The sequence below is a fragment of the Schistocerca nitens genome, chromosome 6, assembly GCF_023898315.1.
Source record: "Schistocerca nitens isolate TAMUIC-IGC-003100 chromosome 6, iqSchNite1.1, whole genome shotgun sequence".
NCBI classification, from domain to species: domain Eukaryota; kingdom Metazoa; phylum Arthropoda; class Insecta; order Orthoptera; family Acrididae; genus Schistocerca; species Schistocerca nitens.
This window is the reverse complement of record NC_064619.1, coordinates 688,699,131-688,725,917: the sequence shown is the minus strand read 5'-3', so window position 1 is coordinate 688,725,917 and position 26,787 is coordinate 688,699,131. Positions and strand designations below refer to the sequence as shown.

Here is a 26,787-nt window from a genome sequence, read left to right as displayed (position 1 = left end):
ATTGTGTGACTGAATTTTTTTAAATATTTATGCGGAGGGCTTCACACATTTTATTGTTTATGGTCAACTTCCACTTTTCGCACCACGCAGATATCTTGTCTAATTCGTTTTGTCTTCTGATGACGTCGCCAGATGGTAAACGACAGTACCGCCGGCAAACAATCTAAATGGGCTGCTCAGATTGTCTCCTAAACGGTTTATCTAGATTAACAGCAGCAGAGGATCTGTAATGCTTCCTTGGGGAACTCCAGGTATAACTTCTGCTTCAATAGATGACTTCCCATCAATTACTACAAACTGTGACCCTTCTGGCGGGAAATCAGGAATTCAGTTGCGCAGCTGAGACGGTACTGCATAGGTACGCAATTTGATTAGAGGCTGCTTGTATCGTGTGAATATTGAACCAGTTGTGTTTCACAAAACGACGTTTTCCTTATCGATGCTGGTTATGTGTCAATAGATAGTTTTCTTCGACGTGTGTCATAATTTTGGTACACATGCACCGGAAAAGCTCTCAAACAATGTATAAAATACTATACGAATTAATTTTCAAATTTCTGATGAAAAGTACAGTTAGCGTAACAAAGGAATGACGGTGTTAAAGTAATGTTAACCTGCCTCAGAAATTAAATATCATGAATTATTGACACTATTTGTGTGTCGAAAATTACTATTATTGCAGCTGGAGCGACAGGCGTTTGAATCAATTTCTCAGCCAAAAATTAAATATGTAATACATCTGGAATGGCTTTGGTCCTGATTTTGAACATTACTTAACACACAAGACACAAAAATCGTATGAAATTACCCCCCCACAAAATTATACATGAAAACATGTTATACACAGTAGATGGGATGCAGCAGTAAGACGAAAGAATAAAAACAGATTCCCTTTTACATTCGTGTAAGCACAATCAAGCTGTATCCGTATGGCCGCAGCCGCACTACACTGAAAAATAATAACGGCATCTACATATGTGCAACGTTATGGCGAAAAATATACCACAATTTGACTGTGCAAGTTCCCAGGTACAATGCAACATTACTATCTATAGAATTTTGAGCCAATAATTATGTAAATTGATTATGAGTAAGTCTTCAGACTTAATTACAGAAGTAACAATGGCTAATGATTTATGCTTATAATTCGAGATAGAAGGACATATTTTACACTCCTGGAAATTGAAATAAGAACACCGTGAATTCATTGTCCCAGGAAGGGGAAACTTTATTGACACATTCCTGGGGTCAGATACATCACATGATCACACTGACAGAACCACAGGCACATAGACACAGGCAACAGAGCATGCACAATGTCGGCACTAGTACAGTGTATATCCACCTTTCGCAGCAATGCAGGCTGCTAATCTCCCATGGAGACGATCGTAGAGACGCTGGATGTAGTCCTGTGGAACGGCTTGCCATGCCATTTCCACCTGGCGCCTCAGTTGGACCAGCGTTCGTGCTGGACGTGCAGACCGCGTGAGACGACGCTTCATCCAGTCCCAAACATGCTCAATGGGGGACAGATCTGGAGATCTTGCTGGCCAGGGTAGTTGACTTACACCTTCTAGAGCACGTTGGGTGGCACGGGATACATGCGGACGTGCATTGTCCTGTTGGAACAGCAAGTTCCCTTGCCGGTCTAGGAATGGTAGAACGATGGGTTCGATGACGGTTTGGATGTACCGTGCACTATTCAGTGTCCCCTCGACGATCACCAGTGGTGTACGGCCAGTGTAGGAGATCGCTCCCCACACCATGATGCCGGGTGTTAGCCCTGTGTGTCTCGGTCGTATGCAGTCCTGATTGTGGCGCTCACCTGCACGGCGCCAAACACGCATACGACCATCATTGGCACCAAGGCAGAAGCGACTCTCATCGCTGAAGACGACACGTCTCCATTCGTCCCTCCATTCACGCCTGTCGCGACACCACTGGAGGCGGGCTGCACGATGTTGGGGCGTGAGCGGAAGACGGCCTAACGGTGTGCGGGACCGTAGCCCAGCTTCATGGAGACGGTTGCGAATGGTCCTCGCCGATACCCCAGGAGCAACAGTGTCCCTAATTTGCTGGGAAGTGGCGGTGCGGTCCCCTACGGCACTGCGTAGGATCCTACGGTCTTGGCGTGCATCCGTGCGTCGCTGCGGTCCGGTCCCAGGTCGACGGGCACGTGCACCTTCCGCCGACCACTGGCGACAACATCGATGTACTGTGGAGACCTCACGCCCCACGTGTTGAGCAATTCGGCGGTACGTCCACCCGGCCTCCCGCATGCCCACTAACCGCCCTCGCTCAAAGTCCGTCAACTGCACATACGGTTCACGTCCACGCTGTCGCGGCATGCTACCAGTGTTAAAGACTGCGATGGAGCTCCGTATGCCACGGCAAACTGGCTGACACTGACGGCGGCGGTGCACAAATGCTGCGCAGCTAGCGCCATTCGACGGCCAACACCGCGGTTCCTGGTGTGTCCGCTGTGCCGTGCGTGTGATCATTGCTTGTACAGCCCTCTCGCAGTGTCCGGAGCAAGTATGGTGGGTCTGACACACCGGTGTCAATGTGTTCTTTTTTCCATTTCCAGGAGTGTACTTGTCAACTTGCGTGTATGCATAGCCAATGCAGCAGACACAGTACGAAAAACAAACAAAAAGAATATGTGTGTGTGTATACCCTTAGCATTACAAACAGCCTATGTTCCAAAACAGGGGTTTTTGAGTTTTATGTCGTATGAAAATACTAGTATGACAGGGTTCTGTAAATATGGAGAGTGCACTGTGGACGGAGGTCTTACAGATGGGTTGAAGGATGCAGTGAGGAAGGCAGGCGTTAATACAAATGTCCAAGTTCGCAAGGAGGTGGACAGGAGATAAAAAATTGTAGTCCTGTCAGCATTTTTTTACCGCTGTGTAACATATCTTCGCTTCAAGTATCACCATCCTCATGGAAGTTAATGAGACGGCGGAACGAACTAGATTTTGAAGGGGAAAAAAAGCGAGGATACAGTCTCTGCTCACTTTGGATTGCGGAGAAATATAGGATCATGCAAGGAATGCTTAGATTAAAGAAGGGCAATACTTATGTTTGTAGCATTTGCAAATGTAGAAAAGCTTTGGACAGTGTTAACTGGAATAGACTCTATATTAGGATATTATATCTGGACTAATAGGACAGATAAAGGTAGGAGAGATAAAATGCAGTGAGCGAAATTTTATTTAGTACTTGTGCAGAAACCAGAATACAGTTATAAGAGTTCAAGGGCATGAAAGTGAACTAGTAGTTGAGGAGTGAAGAGACAGGGCTGTAGCCTATACCCAATGTTATTCACTATGAACTTTGGGCAAAGTGTAAAGAAAACCAAGGAGAAATTTGGAAAGGAAATTAAAACACAGGAAGAAGAAGTAAAAACTCTGTTTACCAACGACATTGTAATTTTGTCAGAGGCGGCAAAGGCCATGGAAGGACAGCTGAACAGAATAGATAGCGTCTTGAAAAGAGGTTATAGGAAATATCGGTGCAGTCATAAAGCATCGACTGTACACCTACCAGCACCGCGAAACGGCGTCGAGAAGGCGCTGACCCGCCGTCCGATGGAAAGAGCGGGCAGCGCAACACCTCCAGGAAGACAGCGTTCAGCGCCCCTCGCCAACGCTGATCTAACCAGTCGCCCATCCCTGGTTCGGTCCAGTTCGGTCGCAGTATTCGAGAGGATCAGTACTGAGTAATAGGAAGACGATATGTAGCCTGCGAGTGGTAATAGATTGTCAATCGAATTGCATGTAGGAGGCACAGGAAGTTAAGTATTGTTTCTCCCCTTAATTAAAATTAAAGTTTTCTGATAATTCGAAAGTGTTTTGTACAGATGATTTTGGATTCCTGCCACCGGCCGTCGCAACTTCTCTCCTTCACTGTTTGTGTCGGTGCTGGCTCCGACAGCAGCCGAAACAATAATATCAAGAAAAGTTGATGATGCAGTGTAGTCGAATTACATCAGCGGGTGCTGAGAGAATCGCCTTAGGAAATCAGACACTGAAAGTCATAGTTCACGGCATCAGTTTTAGTCCCTGACGACGATGACGGAGGCAATCATCGAAAGCTTGCAATTTTATCCGAATTTGATGCGGCAAGTAAACGAAGTACTTTTTACGCAAGAGTGCCATCGCGATAAACTTCGTGGCCAGACACTAAAAGTAGTCAATTACTTTTGCAGTCGGGCGTCAGAACCACTAATTATGGTATAATATGCAGACTGGTAACAACCAGAAAAATGTTTCTGAAAAAGAGAAATTTATTTACATTGAGTATAAATTTGAGTAATTTTTGAAGGTATTTGTATGGAGTGTAGTTTCCATGGAAGTAAAACGTGGACTGCAAACAGTGCAGACAAGAAGAGAATAGAAACTTTTGAAATGTAGGGACATAAAGGGAATGTTGAAAATTTGATGCATAGTTGGAATAACTAAAGAGGAGGCACTGAACTGATTTGGGGAAATGAGAAATTTGTGACAATCGGCATTTTGCTAATGGAAGGAAGTGAGGGAGGTGAGGGAGGTAAAAATTGCACTGGGAGACCGGGGCTTGGATACAGTAAGCAGATTCAAATGGATGTAGATTGCAATAGTTATTCGCAGATGAAGTGTCTTGCGGAGGATAGAGTAACGTGGAGAGCTGAATCAAACCAGCCCTCTGACTGAAGACCACCACCATCAACAGTTGTTTGCTATTTAGGATTTATTATTTCTAGAAGTTTCTCGAAATTTCTTTTGTTTGTAATCTTGAATATGGTAGCAGAAAATGTAGAATTATGGATACGATGGGAAACATACATTGACATGACAAAAGTCATGGGTTAGTGACATACACACACACAGATGGCGGTAGTATCGCGTACTCAAGGTATTAAAGGACAGTGCATTGGCGGAGCTGTCACCCCCCTCCACCCCTTCACTTTTCCTCTCCTTCCCCCCCTTTTTTATTTTCCCATCATCTGTCCAGTTCCCCCCCCCCCCCCCCCCCCCCACCTGCTCTCGGCTGTGGTACGTCATATTTGAGCCAACTTTTTAGTGCAGTGTTTAAGTGAGTGTTCAGTGTTGTGCGTCTTTCCACAGTGTTGCGAACAGAAATCATGCTGTCGCTGGGTGTGCATTTTATATCTCTTGCGAACAGAAACCAGACTGTCGCCGTGTTTTTTAATTGTCTGTCTGTTATTTTTCTGCTTCCTGTGCATTTTCTTAGCTTCATCAACCCTGTGTTTTATGTTTTAAGTTCCAGAATTTTCTGCCATTTTACCTTTAAGTCACCGATTTTATCGCCAACTGTTATTTTTTATTATCTTCATCTTTTTAAAACAAATTCTGTAGGCTGAAGAGCGGCCTAGTAAGCTGCTGCCAGCCCGCCCCCTTCAGGGGGAATCGAAACTTAATAAAGGAAAAAAAAGGCGGAGCTGTCATTTCTGTTCAAGTGATTCACGTGACAAGGTTTCCGACGTGTTTACGGCCGCAAAGTGGGAGTTAACGGATTTTGAATGCAGAATGGTAGCTCGAGCTAGATGCATCGGACATTCCATTTCGGAAATCGTTAGCGAATTCAATATTCCGAGATCCATAGTGTCAAGAGTGTGCCGAGAGTACTAAATTTCAGGTATTACGTCTCACCACGGACAACACGGTCGCCGACGGCCTTCACTTAACGACCGAGAGCAGCGGCGTTTGCGTAGAGTTGTCATTGATAGCTGACAAGCAACACTGCGTGAAATAACCGCAGAAACCAGTGTGGGACGCACACAGCGAACGTATCCGTTAGGACAGGGCGGCGGAATGTGACGTTAAAGGGCTATGGCAGCAAGCGAACGACGCGAGTGCTTTTGCTAACAGCACGACGTCTCCAGCGCCTCTCCTAGACTCGTGATCATACTGGTTGGACCCTAGACGACTGTAAAACCGTGGTCTAATCAGGTGCGACCCGATTTCAGTCGGTAAGAGCTGATGGTAGGGTTCGAGTGTGGCGCATACTCTTCCGAGCGGCCGGTCGGGGTGGCCGAGCGGTTCTAGGCGCTACAGTCTGGAACCGCGCGACCGCTACGGTCGCAGGTTCGAATCCTGCCCTGGGCTTGGATCTATAGTTAGGTTTAAGTAGTTTAAGTTCTAGTGGACTGATGACCTCAGAAATTAAGTCCCACAGTGCTCAGAGCCATTTGACCCATTTCTTTTTTTTTTTTTTTTTGTTTCTGAAAAAGAGAAATTTGTTTACATTGAGTATAAATTTGAGTACTTTTTTGAAGGTATTTGTATAGAGTGTAGTTTCCATGGAAGTAAAAGGTGGACTGCAAACAGTCCAGACAAGAAGAGAATACAAGCTTTTGAGTTGTAGGGACATAAAGGGAATGTTGAAAATTAGATGCATAGTTGGAATAACTAATGAGGAGGTACTGAAATGATTTGGGGAAATGAGAAACTCGTGACTCGTGCCATGCCATTTCCACCTGGCGCCTCAGTTGGACCAGCGTTCGTGCTGGACGTGCAGACCACGTGAGACGACGCTTCATCCAGTCCCAAACATGCTCAATGGGGGACAGATTCGGAGATCTTGCTGGCCAGGATAGTTGACTTACACCTTCTAGAGCACGTTGGGTGGCACGGGATACATGCGGACGTGCATTGTCCTGTTGGAACAGCAAGTTCCCTTGCCGGTCTAGGAATGGTAGAACGATGGGTTCGATGACGGTTTGGATGTACCGTGCACTATTCAGTGTCCCCTCGACGATCACCAGTGGTGTACGGCCAGTGTAGGAGATCGCTCCCCACACCATGATGCCGGGTGTTGGCCCTGTGTGCCTCGGTCGTATGCAGTCCTGATTGTGGCGCTCACCTGCACGGCGCCAAACACGCATACGACCATCATTGGCACCAAGGCAGAAGCGACTCTCATCGCTGAAGACGACACGTCTCCATTCGTCCCTCCATTCACGCCTGTCGCGACACCACTGGAGGCGGGCTGCACGATGTTGGGGCGTGAGCGGAAGACGGCCTAACGGTGTGCGGTGTACTAGTGCCGACATTGTGCATGCTCTGTTGCCTGTGCCTATGTGCCTGTGGTTCTGTCAGTGTGATCATGTGATGTATCTGACCCCAGGAATGTGTCAATAAAGTTTCCCCTTCCTGGGACAATGAATTCACGGTGTTCTTATTTCAATTTCCAGGAGTGTATATTGTGAGACGGTATGGAAACCACAGGTTGCACTGTTTACACTCTAAATGGATGGAAGTGAGGGGGGTAAAAACTGCACAGGGAGACCAGGGCTTGGATACAGTAAGCAGGTTCAAATGGATGTAGACAGCAATAGTTATTCGCAGTTGAAATGTCTTGCGGAGGATAGAGTAACGTGGAGAGCTGAATCAAACCAGCATTCTGACTGAAGACCACCACCGTCAGCAGTTATTTGTTATTTAGGATTTATTATTTCTAGAAGTTTCTCGAAATTTCTTATGTTTGTAATCTTGAATATCGTAGCAGTCAGCAACTGTTGAATTATGGATACAGTGGGAAACATACACTGACATGACGAAAGTCATGGGTTAGCGACAGACACATACAGCGATGGCGGCTATTAAAGGGCAGTGCATTGGGGGAGCTGTCATTTCTGTTCAGGTGATTCAAGTGAAAAGGTTTCCGACGTGATAACGGCCGGAAACCGGGAGTTAAGGGATTTTGGACGCGAAATGGTATCTCGAGTTAGACGCATCGGACATTCCTTTTCGGAAATCGTTAGCCAATTCAGTATTCCGAGATCCATAGTGTCAAGAGTGTGCCGAGAGTACTAAATTTCAGGCATTACCTCTCACCACGGACAACACGGTCGCCGACGGCGTTTGCGTAGAGTTGTCATTGTTAGCAGACAAGCAACAATGTGTGATATAACCGCAGAAACCAGTGTGGGACGTATACAACGAACGTATCCGTTAGGACAGGGCGGCGAAATGTGACGTTAAAGGGCTATGGCAGCAGACGAACGACGCGAGTGCCTTTGCTAATAGCACGACGTCTTCAGCGCCTCTCCTAGGCTCGTGATCATGCTGGTTGGACCCTAGACGACTGTAAAACCGTGGTCTAATCACATGAGACCCGATTTCAGTTGGTAAGAGCTGATGGTAGGGTTCGAGCGTGTCGCGATAGACCAAGGCTGTCAATAAGGAACTGCGCAAATGGCTCTGAGCACTATGGGACTCAACTTCTGAGGTCATCAGTCCCCTAGAGCTTAGAACTACTTAAACCTAACTAACCTAAGGACATCACACACATCCATGCCCGAGGCAGGATTCGAACCTGCGACCGTAGCGGTCACGCGGTTCCAAACTGAAGCGCTTAGAACCGCACGGCCACATCGGCCGGCGAACTGCGCAAGCTGATGGTGGTTCCATAATGGTGTGGACTGTGTTTACATGGAATGGACTGGATACTCTAGCACAGCTGAACCGATCATTGATTGGGAATGATTATGTTCGGCTACTTGGAGAACATTTGCAGCCATTTATGGACTTCATTTTCCCAACCATAGGTGGAATTTTTATGAATCACAAACAATGCACCATGTTACAGTGCAAAAGTTGTTCGCGATTGTCTGAAGAGCACTCTGGACAATTCGAGCGAATGATTTGGCCATCCAGATCGCCCGACGTGACTCTCATCGAATATTTACGGGACATAATCGGAAGTCAGTTCTTGCACAAATTCCAGAATCGGCAACATATTCACAGTTATGGAAGGCTGTAGAGGCAGCATGGCTCGATAACTCTGACTTTTGTCACTTTAGTGTGCAGCCAATCAGTTGACGTCAAAAGTGGGTTTCGACATATATAAACTTGTCTTTCACAGGAGAAATAATATTAGAACCAGTACATGGAAGTCATACGTGTACCAAAAGGAAACGTAAAAAATTACGTGCAGTGAAAAGGTAAAATAAATAAACTTAAGTGTCACATATTGCGTGAACAGAGAAACGAAGTCATAAGGTTTAGTCAAGAGTACAATTTTCCATATACACTACTGGCCATTAAAATTGCTACACCAAGAAGAAATGCAGATGATAAACGGGTATTCATTGGACAAATATACTAGAACTGACATGTGATTACATTTTCACGCAAATTCTACATTGTCACGCAAATTCCGTGCATAGATCCTGAGAAATCAGTACCGAGAACAACCACCTCTGGCCGTAATAACGGCCTTGATACGCCTGGGCATTGAGTCAAACAGAGCTTGGATGGCGTGTACAGGTACACCTGCCCATGCAGCTTCAACACGATACCACAGTTCATCAAGAGTCGTGACTGGCGTATTGTGACGAGCCAGTTGCTCGGCCACCATTGACCAGACGTTTTCAATTGGTGAGAGATCTGGAGAATGTGCTAGCCAGGGCAGCAGTCGAACATTTTCTGTATGCAGAAAGGCCCGTACGGGACCTGCAACATGCGGTCGCGCATTATCCTGCTGAAATGTAGGGTTTCACAGGGATCGAATGAAGGGTAGAGCCACGGGTCGTAACACTTCTGAAATGTAACGTCCACTGTTCAAAGTGCCGTCAATGCGAACAAGAGGTGACCGAGACGTGTAGCCAATGGCACCCCATACCATCACGCGGGGTGATATGCCAGTATGGCGATGACGAATACACGCTTCCAATGTGCGTTCACTGCGATGCCGCTAAACACGGATGCGACCATCATGATGCTGTATAGAGAACCTGGATTCATCCAAAAAAAAAAAAAAAACGTATTGCCATCCGTGTACCCAGGTTCGTCGTCGAGTACACCATCGCAGGCGCTCCTGTCTGTGATGCAGCGTCAAGGGTAACCGCAGCCATGGTCTCCGAGCTGATAGTCCGTGCTGCTCCAAACGGCGTCGAACTGTTCGTGCAGATAACTGTTGTTTTGCAAACGTCCCCATATGTTGACTCAAGGATCGAGACGTGGCTGCACGATCCGTTACAGCCATGCGGATAAGATGCCTGTCATCTCGACTGCTAGTGATACGAGGCCGCTGGGATCCAGCACGGCTTTCCGTATTACGCTCCTGAACCAACGATTCCATATTCTGCTAACAGTCATTGGATCTCGACCAACGTGAGCAGCAATGTCGCGATACGATAAACCGCAATAGCGATAGGCTACAATCCGACCATTACCAAAGTCGGAAACGTGATGGTACGCATTTCTCCTCCTTACACGAGGCATCACAATAACGTTTTCACCAGGCAACGCCGGTCAATTGCTGTTTGTGTATGAGAAATCGGTTGGAAACTTTCCTCATGTCAGCACGTTTTAGGTGTCGCCACCGGCGCCAACCGTGTGTGATTGCCCTGAAAAGCTAATCATTTGCATATCACAGCATCTTCTGCCTGTCGGTTAAATTTCGCGTCTGTAGCACGTCACCTTCGTGGTGTAGCAATTTTAATGGCCAGTAGTGTAAATGGTATAGCACAGCCACAAGGCTTAGTCAATAGTACAAATGATCCATATAAAATGTAAAGCAGATGTGCATCATACCACAGATAGATATCTAATAGGACAGAAGAGAAAAACTTTCGGCCGGTTGGCGCTCACATAAGAACAGGTGCCATCCACAGAAGACACTACACATGTTAATGAAATTACATTAAAATAAAATTACGAATACAGTAAGATAACAAAACTCATTGCAACACATAAAGCTACGCAAAGAGTGAACAAAACGACCACGCAAATTAAAGTAGGATAGTGACGGATTGCGCGTCTGGGAAAAATAACATCTCGAAACAGCGCAGAAAACCCGATACAGCTGCTGTGTCAATTTAAGAACAGACCGAAATCCATCGAAAAAGGTACTGTTCAGCTTAAAAGCTGCAATTAATCATTAAGAGTAGAGCCTCTATAAATGAAATTGTGGTTAAAAATCTGAAATGCCTCGAACATGTGCGATCTAAAATCCTTCTCTTCCCTATGCAAAATAATACTGTCTTCCAGTTTAATAGGGGAATGTGCAAATTGTATGAGACGCTCGGCATACATAAGTTTATTTTATATTTCTACAGTGTATACTTTTTTGATGTTTCCTTTTGCTACACACGACTTCCATGTAATAGTTGTAACATATCCTATTTTTAGGTGTTATTACTTCTTCTGAGGAAGACAGATTTATTCTGTATCCTTCGAAAAGTAAAGGGTTGAATAAACTTTTGACGTGCAGCTGGTTGGCTGCATGTGTCCCGTTGTATCCATGTTTGTGTATCAATGTGAGCACGTCCCGCTCACTACTCTGTACATTGGTGTACGTATTACAGGTGTTCGTAGTGCCAAGTGGTGTAGCTTTACTGACGACCCTGCTTTTGGATACGGACTTAACTGTGATTACCATGTGCGACTGTTTGGAGGAGATGCCGAGTGTTGCAAAACATCTACATCACCTTGGCTCCAAATAGGCAACGTAAAAGTCGTCGCCTACACGGACGGAAACGGGAATACGAGCAGTAAGTCGCTCCCATGGTCCACGTATTCAAGAAACCAAACGATTCCAAAACAGCAGCTAGTCAGCTGCACAGCAGTCATTTGTTAGTGTTTCCGGAGACGTTGGTCAGCTCCCAACGAAATGTCTGAAATGATTCGACCGAGTCGCTAAATGCAACAGGTGGGATGTCATGATGTACGAGGGCAGTTCAATAAGTAATGCAACACATTTTTTTTCTCGGCCAATTTTGGTTGAAAAAACCGGAAATTTCTTGTGGAATATTTTCAAACATTCCCGCTTCGTCTCGTATAGTTTCATTGACTTCCGACAGGTGGCAGCGCTGTACGGAGCTGTTAAAATGGCGTCTGTAACAGATGTGCGTTGCAAACAACGGGCAGTGATCGAGTTTCTTTTGGCGGAAAACCAGGGCTCTCAGATATTCATAGGCGCTTGCAGAATGTCTACGGTGATCTGGCAGTGGACAGATGCACGGTGAGTCGTTGGGCAAAGCGTGTGTCATCATCGCCGCAAGGTCAAGCAAGACTGTCTGATCTCCCGCGTGCGGGCCGGCCGTGCACAGCTGTGACTCCTGCAATGGCGGAGCGTGCGAACACACTCGTTCGAGATGTCGACGGATCACCATCAAACAACTCAGTGCTCAACTTGACATCTCTGTTGGTAGTGCTGTCACAATTGTTCACCAGTTGGGATATTCAAAGGTTTGTTCCCGCTGGGTCCCTCGTTGTCTAACCGAACACCATAAAGAGCAAAGGAGAACCATCTGTGCGGAATTGCTTGCTCGTCATGTGGCTGAGGGTGACAATTTCTTGTCAAAGATTGTTACAGGCGCTGAAACGTGAGTTCATCACTTAGAACCTGAAACAAAACGGCAATCAATGGAGTGGCGCCACACCCACTCCCCTACCAAGTAAAAGTTTAAAGCCATACCCTCAGCCGGTAAAGTCATGGTTACAGTCTTCTGGGACGCTGAGGGGGTTATTCTGTTCGATGTCCTTCCCCATGGTCAAACGATCAACTCTGAAGTGTATTGTGCTACTCTTCAGAAATTGAAGAAACGACTTCAGCGTGTTCGTAGGCACAAAAATCTGAACGAACTTCTCCTTCTTCATGACAACGCAAGACAACACAAGTCTTCGCACCCGAGAGGAGCTCACAAAACTTCAGTGGACTGTTCTTCCTCATGCACCCTACAGTCCCGATCTCGCACCGTCGGATTTCCATATGTTTGGCCCAACGAAGGACGCAATCCGTGGGACGCACTACGCGGATGATGAAGAAGTTATTGATGCAGTACGACGTTGGCTCCGACATCGACCAGTGGAATGGTACCGTGCAGGCATACAGGCCCTCATTTCAAGGTGGCGTAAGGCCGTAGCATTGAATGGAGATTACGTTGAAAAATAGTGTTGTGTAGCTAAAAGATTGGGGAATAACCTGGTGTATTTCAATGCTGAATAAAACAACCCCTGTTTCAGAAAAAAAATGTGTTGCATTACTTATTGAACTGCCCTCGTATTTGACGGTTGTCTACTTTCACTTTGTCGGCACATCCGAGCAGTGATTCGGGGACAACAGAGAGAAGCTCGTTAACTGGGGCAAATTCCAGGCCGACCTGAAGAAAACGTTTGTTGACAATCAGCAACAAAAATTGAAGAACAGGACCCAACGTCCTGGTGAAACGACAGTTTTTACATTAACGTTTACATTAAAGCGTTGAACAGCTTTTGTAACGCGCCCGGGAGTACGAATGGATGGTGGGTACCTTTTAAACTGACTTCTCGCTTCGTGACCGTGCGCCCTGTCCACACCACGTACCTGGTAATCCCGCGGCGGTCGTATTGTTCTGCTTCACACTGCTGTTGGCTTGCCTGAAATTATCTATCGAAATATGCAAGCGGGTTTTGCGGAGCCACTCAACGTTAAAACACAACACTGTCCTATGTCTGGTATGAACATCTATATTCTGAGACGGTATGGAAACCACAGATTGCATTGTTTACGCTCTAAATCGCAAATGTTTATCCCAATTAACAATCTTGATGATTAACAGTCCAAAATATCATTCGGACGAGCGTACGCGTAACCGACACGACGCGGGTGCTTGTTGATGATGCGGAAGCCGAATGATCGAACGAAAGTTCTTTCGCTCGTCACACATACAGGTACCTGGTAATAGTCCTCCTTGTCACTAGTAATGATATAACACTGTTCGTAAAGTTAATTTTTCAGTTCTCAGTTCTCACTTGTACGAGCGTACGCGTAACCGTCGCGACACGGCTGATTGTTGATGATGCGGGACGCGATGATCGAACGCACGTTCTCACGATCGCTACAAATCACTGGCACTTGATTGCACTCTTTTGTGGTAAATAGTATTACTGATTCACATTTGTTCATTCTTGGAGACCGAACACGGCGCGGATGATCGATGCTATGCGACACGCAACGAGAGGATACATAAACACGTTATTAACGCCACTGCTCATTTTCAATTATTTCTTGACGCACTTTCCTCTGAACCATTTCCATATGTCATCACTTTACTGTAATAGCACTTGTAGCAACACTTCAACCTGAATACTAACAATGCTTCTACAAGCAGAGCTACAAACTACACAACATAAGTTTCGTGTCCCGTGCTCGACTCTCTACAGACGCGGCTGCCCACAAAGATACTCCACAACTAAGCCAGCTATATGACAAAACGTTTACAGGTTATCTTCTTCAGAACGACGTCACATAAATCACGTGAGGTTAAAATTGTTAACATACATGATGACCTATAAAAAATGGTTCACATGACTCTAAGCACTATGGGACTTAACATATGAGGTCATCAGTCCTCTGGACTTAGAACTACTTAAACTTAACTAACCTAAGAACATCACACACATCCATGCCCGAGGCAGGATTCGAACCTGCGGCCGTAGCAGCAGAGCGGTTGCGGACTGAAGCGCCTAGAACCACTCAGCCACAACGGCCGGCTTGACCTATATAGTTAAATGGTAGAAAATATGGAATAAAGTCCTCCATGGAAACAGTAAAAATTGTTACATAGGCACAGCTCGTTAAAGGAGTAGACATTTAACAAGATGTACCTGTGTACCAATTTTTACTGTTTCCATGGAGGACTTTATTCCATATTTTCTCCTACTTGCCTTTTGCTCCTTAGCTGTTCATGTATGTTTACATTCTTAACCTGACGTAATTTATGTGACTTCTGAAGAAGATATCCTTTGAGGTACCGAAACCTGGCCAATCTTTTTATATGAAACTTATGGAACGAGTTGGCTGTATACTTTATACACTCCTGGAAATGGAAATAAGAACACCGTGATTTCATTGTCCCAGGAAGGGGAAACTTTATTGACACATTCCTGGGGTCAGATACATCACATGATCACACTGACAGAACCACAGGCACATAGACACAGGCAACAGAGCATGCACAATGTCGGCACTAGTACAGTGTATATCCACCTTTCGCAGCAATGCAGGCTGCTATTCTCCCATGGAGACGATCGTAGAGATGCTGGATGTAGTCCTGTGGAACGGCTTGCCATGCCATTTCCACCTGGCGCCTCAGTTGGACCAGCGTTCGTGCTGGACGTGCAGACCGCGTGAGACGACGCTTCATCCAGTCCCAAACATGCTCAATGGGGGACAGATCCGGAGATCTTGCTGGCCAGGGTAGTTGACTTACACCTTCTAGAGCACGTTGGGTGGCACGGGATACATGCGGACGTGCATTGTCCTGTTGGAACAGCAAGTTCCCTTGCCGGTCTAGGAATGGTAGAACGATGGGTTCGATGACGGTTTGGATGTACCGTGCACTATTCAGTGTCCCCTCGACGATCACCAGTGGTGTACGGCCAGTGTAGGAGATCGCTCCCCACACCATGATGCCGGGTGTTGGCCCTGTGTGCCTCGGTCGTATGCAGTCCTGATTGTGGCGCTCACCTGCACGGCGCCAAACACGCATACGACCATCATTGGCACCAAGGCAGAAGCGACTCTCATCGCTGAAGACGACACGTCTCCATTCGTCCCTCCATTCACGCTTGTCGCGACACCACTGGAGGCGGGCTGCACGATGTTGGGGCGTGAGCGGAAGACGGCCTAACGGTGTGCGGGACCGTAGCCCAGCTTCATGGAGACGGTTGCGAATGGTCCTCGCCGATACCCCGGGAGCAACAGTGTCCCTAATTTGCTGGGAAGTGGCGGTGCGGTCCCCTACGGCACTGCGTAGGATCCTACGGTCTTGGCGTGCATCCGTGCGTCGCTGCGGTCCGGTCCCAGGTCGACGGGCACGTGCACCTTCCGCCGACCACTGGCGACAACATCGATGTACTGTGGAGACCTCACGCCCCACGTGTTGAGCAATTCGGCGGTACGTCCACCCGGCCTCCCGCATGCCCACTATACGCCCTCGCTCAAAGTCCGTCAACTGCACATACGGTTCACGTCCACGCTGTCGCGGCATGCTACCAGTGTTAAAGACTGCGATGGAGCTCCGTATGCCACGGCAAACTGTCTGACACTGACGGCGGCGGTGCACAAATGCTGCGCAGCTAGCGCCATTCGACGGCCAACACCGCGGTTCCTGGTGTGTCCGCTGTGCCGTGCGTGTGATCATTGCTTGTACAGCCCTCTCGCAGTGTCCGGAGCAAGTATGGTGGGTATGTGTTCTTTTTTCCATTTCCAGGAGTGTATATTGAAAATTTATTTACGGTTGCTGCTGTCAGCCATGTTTAAAACTGTAAGACCTAAAACGGTCGAACGTGGGAAATAATTCATGCAGTCGCAAATGTTTGTACATTTGAAGAAGCGAGTGTCATGAACAGTAGACTACAAATCCTGACCGGGTGGGTGCTAAGTGTAGGAATTGGTTTGCGTTTGACGGTCACTTTTGTACGTTCTTCACGAATAACTCGAAAACTACGGCCTCTAGCGATAACTTACAAGAGCACAAACTTAACTGTGTTAATCTCCTTCAGAAAATGCCTCTTCTGTTCTTTTTTTTTATTTAGGACTAATAGTTTGTGCGTATCGAACGAGAGAAGATGAAAATCTCGCACGTGGTTTCTGAAGGGCAGATATAACATTGCGGATTGCATAAGGCGACATCTGTGAAGCCTCATGAAGCACGCTGTATAGAGACTTTTTACTCGTAAATTGTAAACGAAATGGTAAAATCAACTTTTTTGCACTTGAAAAAGGCAATCTTTTTCACGCCCTGTGATGATGAGAGGTTTAACGGATGAACAACGTGATTCAAATTTGTTCAAAAGACGATTAATAAGCTTTATTTCAAAATAAGAAAAATAGTTTCGCGTTATGTCTTGAGTCTGTACCAGGGAGTCAAATTATAGTGAAGATATCCAGCACTGAATGTAGCAGACAGAGCTAACACGTGGGCGCTGGTGTAAGTAGATTTACGTAAGTGGCTGGCACTCAGTGTGTTAATTTACTGACGTCTTTTTTAGTTTTTAGTTTCATTTTATTTTTTTGTAAATCAACGAAACTTACGTTCTGAGTAGCCCTCCTAAATATAAGTAAAAAGACCGCTATTGAATGGGAAGGGTAATTTCAAGCAATTTTATGTATTTCATGAAAGTGTCTGTTATATTCCGTTAAAAGCAACCGTTATTACGTAGAATTTAGGGCAGTGGTTCCCAGCCTGGGGGTAATTACCCCCTGAGGGGTAAAATGAAATTTTCTGAGGGTAAGAACTAAACGATTTGATTCTGTTTCAGTCAAGAAACTAGATTATTTTTCATATTTTTGTAAGACTCTTAATACTGATTATATAAGTCATCAGTAATTAATTTTACTCAGTTACTAGCATTAATGCGGTGGAGGTTACAGGTTCCTCACATAGTGCACCCACTACAATGTTCTGATTTACCGCGGGGATTAGCCGAGTGGCCTAAGGCGCTGCAGTCATGGATTGTGCGGCCTCAACCCAGCGGAGGTTCGAGTCCTCCCTCGGGCATGGGTGTTTGTGTTTGTCCTTAGGTTAATTTAGGTTAAGTAGTGTGTAAGCTTAGGGACTGATGACCTTAGCAGTTAAGTCCCATAAGATTTCACACACATTTGAACATTTTTTATGTTCTGATTAGTTCCGAGAATCGCTGATGATAAAAGTGAGACGTGTACGTATCAAATGCTAAATATCTCAAGAAGATGTCTTCTCCCAGTTGTAGACAGTACCTGCAGTGGTTCAGAAATTGCTTGAGTACTCGCTTCGAAACAGGTAAATGAATTAATTGACAGCACGATGCAGCACTAACTACGTAAGGGCTACTATAGTGTTTACACATTTTATATTATTGTTATTATTATTATTATTAGAGTGGTTAGAGATAAAACATTAACAGCCTGGAGTCCTCCAATTTCAGCCAGTTCAGAAGTAAGGAGTGCAGCAATGAAGTGTTTTACAAACAGTAAGTACAGTGCCCACATCCTAACTTGTTTGATTTTAAATACGGTTGCGTCGCATTGTGGAGCAGTAACGCAGGGGAAATATGTTTTTTAACAAGTGTCTACCCTCACTGTGGATAGTTGACTTTGTTTTCTGAGGAGGAGTTGGGGGTACCACTTGTGATGCACCACGAATTCCTTCGTCATTCATTCTAACACACGCACTCATTCTCTCTCTCACAGACACACATCCATACACACACACACACACACAGAGAGAGAGAGAGAGAGAGAGAGAGAGAGAGACAAACTAAATATCGTTCAATAAGTTTCCTTTAATTTACGTCTTTGGTCACAAACTGTTTGATAACAGATTACCGGTTTCGGTCTCTAATAACCATCATCAGATCTGTTTCATAAAAACAAAGTCCTAATGTACTGCAGCCATTAGGACATTGTTTTTATGAAACAGATCTGATGATGGTCATTAAATATCGAAACCGGTAATCTGTTATCAAACAGTTTGTGACCAAAGACGTAAATGCAAGGAAAGTTATTACATACACGGATCACTGTTTTTTCGCGACGACGTCGCAGCTTGTAAATATCATTCATCTTAATCGTTTTAAAAATATAAGTCTTTCAAGGGAAGTATTTCATTCTACAGTTTACTTAGATGCTAAAGTTGGTGACAATGCGGGGAAGGAGGTGCCAATAGATGGCAGGGGGCGAGGGTACTAGTTGATATCTGGCTGCACTCAGGGATAATGATCTAAGAAAGATTGGGAACTATTGATTTAGAGTATGAGAAACAGAGCAGTAGATTTGGATTAGAGCACAATAGAATTTGGATTTATGAAAAGAGCGGCGATTCAGTGGAATTATATTGCAATATCTCTCTCTCTTTCCCTCTCTCTCTCTTTCTGTGTGCGTATGTGTAAATATGTGTGTGCTTTTACATGGGTGGAAGGGTGTTTACTTGGGGTGAAAAGGGCCACCACAGATGCCTGCCGTTGTCTCTCACTGGTAAATGATAGGGGAACCTGTCGTGGTACGTTAGCAGATCGTGTACTTAGTCAAAGATGGAGCCCAACTGTCAATTAGTTACCAAACAATTACAACGAGAAATTTCATTTTATAACAGCTACGTGATGTGATAACAATATTTCACAACAGAAAGCTCACAGTTGGGCGAGCTGGATGCCATATGATCGTCAACTCTACACAGCATCTGCGAGGTAGCGATGAAGTAGGGCTTTTCCCTTACGGCCATTTCACGAGTGCACCGTGAATATCAGGAATCCGGCAAAACATCAAATCTCTGACATCAATGCGGCCGTAAAAAGATCCTGCAAGAACGGGATCAATGACGACTGAAGCTCAACGTGATAGAAAAACACTTTGTGTTCTGCCTTACGGCAGGTCTTGTCACGCGGGAAGCCTCATCAGGGAGGTCCACCGCATGAGCGCGTAGGGAAGTGATTCCAGTGGCGGTTTCCCGTTGCCTTCCACTGATGATAATGAAACGATAATGAGGACAACACAACGCCCAGTCCCAGAGCGGAGAAAATATCCGACCCAGCTGGGAATCGAACCCGGGCCCCTTGGCGTGACAGACCGCGCGCTGACCACTTTATATATATATATATATATATATATATATATATATATATATCGTTTTCGTTCGTTGCATCTGCTCGGGGCGGACGTCGTGAGACATCCGTTTAAGTTCGTTGTTGATCGATTAACTCAGTTTTTTTTATTTATTTATTTTTTATTACAGAGTGCAGCAAACCCTCTGACCGAACACGCTGAGCTACCTTGCCGGCTAACCACTCAGCTATCGGTGCGAACACGTGAAAGAAGTGCAACCCTTTTGCAGATTGCTGCAGATATCAATGATGGGCCATCAACAAGTGTCAGCGTGCGAACTATTCAACGAAACATCATGTATATAGGCTTTCGTAGCCGAAAGCCCTTGATGACTGCACTGCACAAAGCTTTACGCCTCGCCTGGGCCGGTCAACACCGACATTGGACTGTTGATGACTGGAAGCATGTTGCCTGGTCGGAGGAGTCCCGTTTCAAATTGTATCGAGCGGATGGACGTGTACGGGTATGGAGACAACCTCATGGACCCGTGGATCCTGTTTTGTCAGCAGGGGCTGTTCAAGCTGGTGGAGGCTCTGTAATGGTGTGGGGCATGTGTAGTTGGAGTGATATGGGACCCCTGATATGTCTAGATACTACTCTGATAACTGACCAGGTTAGAATCCTGCCTCGGGCATGGATGTCTGTGATGTCCTTAGGTTAGTTAGGTTTAAGTAGTTCTAAGTTCTAGCGGGACTGATGACCTCAGATGTTAAATCCCATAATGCTCAGAGCCATTTGAACCATTTTTTGACAGTTGACACGTACGTAAGTATCCTGTCTGGTCACCTGCATCCATTCATCTCCACTGTGCGTTCCGACGGGCAATTTCATCAGGATAATGCGACACCCTACACGTACAGAATTGCTATAGACTGGCTGCAGGAACACACTTCTGAGTTTAAACACTTCCACTGGCCACCAAGTTCACCCGACATGAACATTATTGAGCATATCTGGAATGCCCTGCAACGTACTGTTCAGAAGAGATCTCCACCCCCCCCCCCCCCCCCCAGACTCTTACGGATTTATGGACAGCGCTGCAGGATTCATGGTGTCAGTTCCCTCCAGCACTACTTCAGATATTACTCGAGTCCACGCCACGCCGTGTTGCGGCACTTCTGCGTGCTCTCGGGACCCTACACGATATTAGGCAGGTGTACTAGTTTCTTTGGCTCTTCAGTGTAAGTTATAGAAATTTGGGAATGAGAATTTGCTGTGAGGAAGCATAGGAGGTATCAGGCCCCGGAGCCGTTGCGACGTCACGTCACGTCACTAGCGGAAGAGACACAAGAAGCTGCGAAGCCGGCGGTGTCTCGGAGGCGTAGGCCCAAACGGAGAGGCCTCCAGTGTCCGGCAGGGAGCGGGGTACGCGGATGTGGCAGTGGGCCCCGCCCGTGCTGTTTGTCGTCCAGTCGGCCGCGAAAAATTCGTCCGCGGGCGTGGCCGGTCGGACGCCTGCCCCCGCAGTCCGTATATAAGGCCCGCCGCGGTCACGGACGGACACAGGTCTCTCGTCAGCGAGCAGAGGAACAACACGAGCACTAACCATGAAGGTGAGTCCACGTCTCCGTGAAGCGAGCTCCGCAAGTGAACCTATCTGCATTGCTGCTTATTAAACTTGCAACAAGAGGAATCTTACACTATTCGATCTTTTCCATCTCTATTGATTCGACCATTACGCCAACGGCACAGTCATCTGTTTCGCTAACATTATTAATTCAAATTTACCCGTGAGGGCAATGAAAGAAAAAACGACTTTTGTAAACGTTGCACTAAAACCAATTACGTTGACAATTCGATCTAAATTTGTAGTCAGAAGGCCTGACGAATACAATGATGTAACTGTTTATTTTATGCTGTTAAAATTCACAAACTCGTAGGTAAAATTTACACAAACGTATATTTTACCATTTGTAAGTGCTCGACTGAGCCGGTGGCGTAGTAAGGCCAATCAATGAAGATCAAAAAAGGTCGAATGTGGCAAATAATTCACAGAGTCGCAAATTTCTGTACTGTGATGGGAGGGATTGCCATAAACAACAGATTAGGAAGCCTGATCGGTGGCAGCTGAGTGTGGGGGAGGGAGGGTGTTTGAAGCTCTGTTTTGTACGTTTGTTCTTAAATAACTGGAAAACTACGGCCTCTAGCGAAAACGTATCCTAGGCCAATATTTAATTACATTAAATTTCCTCAGAATCGAAAGAGAAAGGGATGTATGGAATACACTTCCAGGCAGAAGGGGTTGGAAGGTACGACATGTCTTAAGACATCAGGGAGTAACTTGCATGGTACTAGATGGGGCGGACACTATTAGCAAAGACAGAGATTGGAATATAGACAACCATTATTTGAGTACTTTGGGTGTAAGTGCTACTTTGAGATGAACAGGTTGGTACAGGTGAGATCGCCATGGCAGGCTGAATGAAAACATTTATAAGTCTGGCGTCTGGTGAGGTCAGCCGTAGAAAGGGGCCTGCCCCTTGCTGCGAACGATCCTTCACGTGCCCCCATGTGCCTTTGGTCAACACGATGGCGGGATTTTGCCCCACTATGCGATTTCTGCAACTCTCAACATTGTCGATTGTCTCTTCCTTATTTTCCCCTTTTTCTGTTTGGGAAAGTGTTATTTATTAGATCACTGGACAACACTCTGGCCCATTTTTGTAAATTTTTGTAACTTTATTTAAATCTTTGCATTGTCAACCGTGTGGACACCTGTGTCCCACTATTACCCACGCAATGTGGTAAAACACGTGCTCTACCGACACTTTCTTCCAGGAGTGTTGGTCCTACAATTTTCGCAGAAGAACTTCTGTGAAGTTTGAAAGTGAAGACATGAGGTAATGGCGAAAGTAAAGCTGTGAGGGGTGGGGGGTTCTGAGTCGGTCTTGGGCAGCTGATTCAGTAGAGCACTTACCCATTAGAGGCAGTTTTAATTCGCGAGAGAGTGCCACGTTAACTGCTGAGGTTAGCAACACTGTTCCTGATGGATTGGAGTGGAGTGACTGATGACCTCGCAGTTTCATTTTATTTATTTAACCTTCTCTGATTAGTGCCATCAGGCCCTCTCTCACATCGGACCAGGGTTTCACACAAACAGTGCCTTTTTAAAACTTTCTGGCAGATTAAAACTGTGTGCCGGACCGAGACCCTCATTCTAGTGCCTTTTTACATCACGGTTTCCTAAAAACTAACAATTTTGATATGACAAATAGTTTTAAAATGATTTGAGTGTCTGAATCGGCAATATGAGTAAATAATACTGACTATGATTTAGTAAAGTTAATACTGGTAGTACTTATACTACTGTAGCTGCTGCCACTAATTGTGATAATTATAATAATAATAAAAAAACCAGTAATAATGACAATAATAAAATATTGATATTGGCAAATATAAAAAGAATTTATAGGGGCACAAGGTAAAAGTTTTCTGATATAGCGAGTTCTCGCAAAAGGAAATTTAAGGAGACTGCACCAGCTAAGGATAGTGGGAAAAGTGGCAGATATGGTAGGGCCTTGCAGTTACGTGCTCAGTTCAATTTACATTTTCATCTATTGTTACTCCTAGACTCTTTGCTAAAGGAGAGAAGTTGCGATTTGTCCAATTTCGGGTTAAATATAGTAGGGATTCCCAACAGTAGAATTACCAACCAGAATCATTTGGATTTTGGATGGATTGAACTCTAACGCTGCATCATAGACCTATTTTGATAGTGGTATCAGGTTGGTATTGAGATCCTTGATAGCTGTCTTCAGGATTATTGGTTTTGCCCTTAGATGCAACTGGTGGTCATCAGCGTGACTGACCCTTTAATCACATGCAACCAACCAAGCAGCAACACCAAAATGGCATGGTTTCTAGCTGACTACTTTCCCAGGTAGACAGTCTGTTGGCGGTCAAATGGATTTATCTTGAATGCAGAAGTGTCTGTAGGTACAAGACCTCGCTCCTGCCAAAGCGCTGATGCTGGGCCAGCGGGTGCAGCCCTCAGTAAACAGCTTTTGCCTGTCGGCAGGTGGCTATCGTCCTGGCTTGCGTGCTGGCGGTCTGCAGCGCCGGATTCGTGGCGGGCCCCGCCGCGCTGGTGCGCACGCCGAGCTTCGACTCGGCCATCATCCAGTCTGACCGGCTGGGCGGCAACTTCGCCTACAGCACCGTCGAGGGCCACGCGTACGCCGCCGTCAGCCCCGTGGTGCAGAACGTGGTGCACCCCGTCGCCGTCTCGTACGCCGCTCACCACGTGCCCATTGGACACGCCATCATCGGTCGCTAAAGGCCACCTTCACTGTGTCTCGATGTCCTCTTCTCTGATCTGTCTCCGATGAACTCTTTCCTTCTGTTTTTTCTTCTATTTATATAGAACATCTGTCAATAAAAAATTCTTCATTAGTAATGTTCGTCTACATTTAATAATAACACCTCAATTGGTATTACCAATCTTGTTTATACAACTTGTACTGTGCCCATCACTGTTAAGAACAGTGACGATCGTTGAGCCCCCTTTATAATTTAACTAGCAGCTGAAAAGCGATTGGAAGACCAGGCCTGAAAATCAGCTACAATGACTCTTAGATAATGTTTGTCACCATGGCTATTCCTTATATACGTGAATGACCTTCCACTTTACATCTGCCAGACAGAATTGGTACGTTTTGCGGGGGATACTAGTGCTATAATAGGTCCCTTTAGAGAGAAAGCAAGAGATGAAATTGTTAATGATGTTTTTCAAAAAATTATCATGTGATTATCTGAAAATTCTGAGAAAGGACACTGTATTCAGTTCTGTGCAACAAACAGAGTCATAGCAACAACTGATGTAGCAGATGAACAGGTATCTGTAAACAGGGTAGAGTGCTCCAAATTTCTGTCCGTAAATACTGATGAAAACTTAAACTGGAAGAAGCATACTTCTACGGTGTTAAAACAATTGAGTTCAGCTACTTTTGCTCTCTGAATAATTGCTGGTCTTCGGAACAGACTAATGGATTTCCTAATATATTTTGCATTTTTCAACTCAGTAATGTGTTACGGAATAATTTTATGGGGTATCTCTTCACATATGAAGTAAGTATTGCGTCACGAAAATGAACAGTGAGAGTAATACCTGGTGTTCTCCTGCAGTCAACTTGTAGGCATCTCTTCAAGCACTTACACATTTTCACTCAGCCTTCACAGTGTGTGTGTGTGTGTGTGTGTGTGTGTGTGTGTAACGTCTTCAAGTGAACACACACCGACAGACAGTTAAAAAGACTGGTGTGCGACAAGTGGAGGGCCTACCACCCATGTTATTCAAACGGGTTCTGAAGAAAGTCATAAGAGAATGGCGCCCGGAGCTGGCCAAGAGAGACAACGACATAAATTTAGGAAAACGCAAGAGGGAAGAAGTAGAAATCGACTGTTTGGGACTCGCTGATGACTTGGCCGTACTCTTCACAAACGTTGACACAGCTTGCACTCAGATCGAAATCCTGAAGAAATGTGCAGAAAATAACCTAATTGCAAATTTCCTTCGAAATCCTTAACAACCAATTGGTTTGCAACAAATGGGATCCAAAATTTAAGTACCTTGGTGGAATCATTTCAGAGAACATCGTAGAAAGAGCGACAACTGAGGCTTCTAACTGTTAAATGGGAAAGAGCATACAGGACTTCCTTTTAACTCTATAGTAAAAGAAATATTGGCGTAAATGTCAAAATCCTTTACTTCACGAATGTTATTAGACTACTGGAACTTGACGCTGCAGTGACGCTCACGACATAACACACTGAAGCTCAGAGAACGCCCAATTATCAGAGAGACAGTAGGACGTAGGAAGAACGACGACGGCTGGTGCAAGATCAGCAGCAATACCGATTTTTATCAACAGATTCAACCTCTGAGTGACGTCAACCGGAGGCGACGCGTAAGGATCTACTGACATCTAAAACGCAAGCACTCAGAGAGACTGCCGAAGAGGATACTGATGTGCCGTGAGGAATTTCTCCCAAACCAGCTATGTTGTAACCTCACTACATTGTGAACTGAAACTGGAGTAAATGGCTCAAATGGCTCTGAGCACTATGGGACTTAACGTCTGAGGTCATCAGTCCCCTAGAACTTAGAACTACTTAAACCTAACTAACCTAAGGACAACACACACATCCATGCCAGAGGCAGGATTCGAACCTGCGACCGTAGCGGTCGCGCGGTTCCAGATGAAATCGCCTAGAACCGCTCGGCCACAGCGGCCGGCAACTGGAGTAAACTGAGCTGCTATTCTTTATAACTTGTGTACCTGTGTTGTAATCAGGATCAATTCAAGTGATGTAACCACGAAAACGCCATCTGATAAATTGAGTTGCCAAAACGGATACAGTATTTTTAATCAATTTTGTCAAACTAATTATGAAACCGAAACTGTGAACTAAATAAGCTCCCCTGTGAAACTACACACTGTGCAGGAATGAGCAGTGCTACAATGCTTGACGTCGCAATACGTAACATGCAACTCCAACACACAAAATACTCTGTAAATCACTAATCAAATTTTGAAAGAATAAATCACCAAAACATTAAGACTCCTGCTTACCTGGCCTTTGTGACATGCGCTTATCTGAATGGATTTCCCCATTCGCAGCCCAGGGATGATCCCCTGTCCGTGTCTGCTTCGCTTACACACTTTTGCTACCGCGTCACGTGCCCGCAAAGACACCAGGCGGCATCCAACGTCGCGATGGGCAGTGATCACATGGTTTTGGGCTAATCAGTGTACATATGGCTGTAATACCAAAATCTGGTTCTTGTATTCTATTCTCATGTTCTGTAAAAGTGGTACTTATAGTCCTGCACGAATATTCAATTCCTATCAATAGCTTTTGAAGCAATTCTTACAGAAGATACAAAATAACATTTTATTGCTCTTTTTGGTACACAGTCATAATATGGATTACCGAGCGAGGTGGCGCAGTGGTTAGCACACTGGACTCGCATTCGGGAGGACGACGGTTCAATCCCGTCTCCGGCCATCCTGATTTAGGTTTTCCGTGATTTCCCTAAATCGCTTCAGGCAAATGCCGGGATGGTTCCTTTGAAAGGGCACGGCCGATTTCCTTCCCCATCCTTCCCTCACCCGAGCTTGCGCTCCGTCTCTAATGACCTCGTTGTCGACGGGACGTTAAACACTAACCACCACCACCACCATAATATGGATTGAACTGGGTAAA

The 26,787-nt window shown here is 45.6% G+C and overlaps 1 protein-coding gene across 1 annotated transcript; it reads left to right on the top strand.

Moving 5' to 3' along the window:
- The first annotated feature begins 20,980 nt into the window (after positions 1-20,980).
- LOC126262991 (uncharacterized) lies at positions 20,981-23,977 on the top strand. Its single transcript, XM_049959943.1, has 2 exons — positions 20,981-21,134; positions 23,600-23,977. The coding sequence occupies exons 1-2, from the start codon at positions 21,129-21,131 to the stop codon at positions 23,855-23,857; spliced, it is 264 nt and encodes an 87-aa protein (XP_049815900.1). The 5' UTR covers positions 20,981-21,128; the 3' UTR covers positions 23,858-23,977.
- Positions 23,978-26,787: the final 2,810 nt, after the last annotated feature.